The sequence below is a fragment of the Buceros rhinoceros genome, unplaced genomic scaffold (assembly GCF_000710305.1).
Source record: "Buceros rhinoceros silvestris isolate BGI_N320 unplaced genomic scaffold, ASM71030v1 scaffold24229, whole genome shotgun sequence".
Taxonomy (NCBI): domain Eukaryota; kingdom Metazoa; phylum Chordata; class Aves; order Bucerotiformes; family Bucerotidae; genus Buceros; species Buceros rhinoceros.
Genome location: NW_010432436.1, coordinates 1 through 1744, shown reverse-complemented (window position 1 = coordinate 1744; position 1744 = coordinate 1). Strand labels below are relative to the sequence as shown.

Here is a 1744-nt window from a genome sequence, read left to right as displayed (position 1 = left end):
CGTCATCAAAAGCGGCTGCAGTCTGTTTTTGTGGGCCCTATGAACAAAACCAGTCTTCCTCTCTGTTTTTTGTTGCGTGATATTTCAGCCATTTAATTTCTCTTTGCTTTTCCTTGCAGGAGGCGAACCTGAAGAGGGCAAAAATAGGAGACTTGAAAGTCAGCGTTCACCGCATGGAGATTGAAAGGATCCGTTACGTGCTCAGCAGCTACTTGCGGTGTAGGCTGGTGAAGGTAATACTTGCTGTGCTGCAGGGGGATGGAAAAGGGTGACTTCATGAATTATTTGTACCCATACAAGGCCTCCTGCTTCAGCAAGGCACTTTAACTAAGTGCACTGTCTATCCTCCAAAGTGCAACCCAAAGGAATTCATTCCTTGGACGCGCTTTTCTGCTGTGATGAAGGAGGATCACAGCATGGCTGTGAGTGTTTCCGAACCTCATCTGTGCCCAGGGTGGCACAGTTCTGCCTGGGTCCTGCCACGTGTGCGGCTCGGAGGCCCCAGCTGACCATATCACTGTCAGTTCAGGAGCCAGTATCTGGGGAGGCCCCCAGCTGCTGCACACACCTGCGGCGCAGGGGACTGCTGCTTGCTGGAGAGCAGGGGCTGCAGGCACTGAACTACTGGGATGGTTCTGTTACAGTCTTTGGGATTTTGTTCCAATACCAGATAGAGAAGTTTTTCCCCCATGTCCTGGAGAAGGAGAAGTCTCGAGCCGAAGGGGAACCTTCCATTCTGTCACCAGAGGAGTTTGCCTTTGCTAAGGAGTGAGTATGTTTTGGGTGCATCTCCCTTTTTCTAGGTTACAGACCTCGTCTGCATGTTACTCTGAACAGTTCTTGAGACTGTTTGCCTTAGATGGGTTTGCAGTAAGAATCGCAGGTGGTACCAGGAAGATTCCTTGTGGACAAGGAAAGATCTGAAACAAAATAAATCTGGTAACCCTTGAGTCGACTACCAGGGTGGGCCATTGTTGGCTCGTCTCTGGCCGTGCGAGAGGCACCAGGAGACGTCACTTGCTGGTGTTTTTGAGTCAATACCCTCCCTGCAAATTTGTGTTCGATTAAACCAGTAAATGCTCTAATGATTTGTTTCAGGTACATGGCAAACACAGAGACTTACCTGAAAAACGTGGCCCTAAAACACATGCCACCCAACCTGCAGAAAGTGTCTCTCCTAAAGTCGGGTGAGTACACCCAGGGTAGTGCAGCAGCAGGGCTGTGGGGAGAGCGCTGGGGAGCATGCAGCGTTCAGGGCTTGTCCTCCAGCACGTGCTCAGTAGAAGCAGAGATGACACGGTGACAGTGCAGTGCATGGCTTGATGCTGCTGTCCGAGGATGGTGCCAGCCCCTGCCACCAAGTCCTCTCTTAGCTGGGGCAGCGCACACCACCTCCAATCAGCCGTGTCGCGTTCCCTTCCCTGCTGCGTTACCGGTCCCTGGTAGCGCTCGCCACTCGCTGTCCTGCAGAGGAATGCAGGCGAGGGCTGACTTCCGCTCCCAACGCGTTGTCTGCAGTGCCGAAGCCCAACCTGGACTCCTTCGTGTTTTTGCGGGTGTTGGAGCGGCAGGAGAACATCCTGGTAGAGCCAGAGGCAGATGAGCAGAGGTGGGTAGGTCTGCGGGTGTTCCTGCGGCAGGGTGGAATGCTGCAGGACGGGGACGTCACACGGCATCACGCCTGTCCCTGCATGGAGTACACCATCGACCTGGAGGAGGGCTCCCAGCACCTCATCCGCTACAG

The 1744-nt window shown here is 53.7% G+C and overlaps 1 protein-coding gene across 1 annotated transcript in view; it reads left to right on the top strand.

Moving 5' to 3' along the window:
* The window catches only part of GINS4 (GINS complex subunit 4 (Sld5 homolog)), a gene marked incomplete at both ends in the record, with an annotated part of 2145 nt that extends 408 nt beyond the window's left edge, over positions 1–1737 (top strand). Inside the window, 5 exons of the mRNA XM_010143786.1 lie at positions 120–233; positions 671–768; positions 1099–1187; positions 1519–1613; positions 1698–1737. Coding sequence (XP_010142088.1) covers positions 120–233; positions 671–768; positions 1099–1187; positions 1519–1613; positions 1698–1737 — 436 coding nt within the window. The remainder of the gene's footprint in view (positions 1–119; positions 234–670; positions 769–1098; positions 1188–1518; positions 1614–1697) is intronic.
* Positions 1738–1744: the final 7 nt, after the last annotated feature.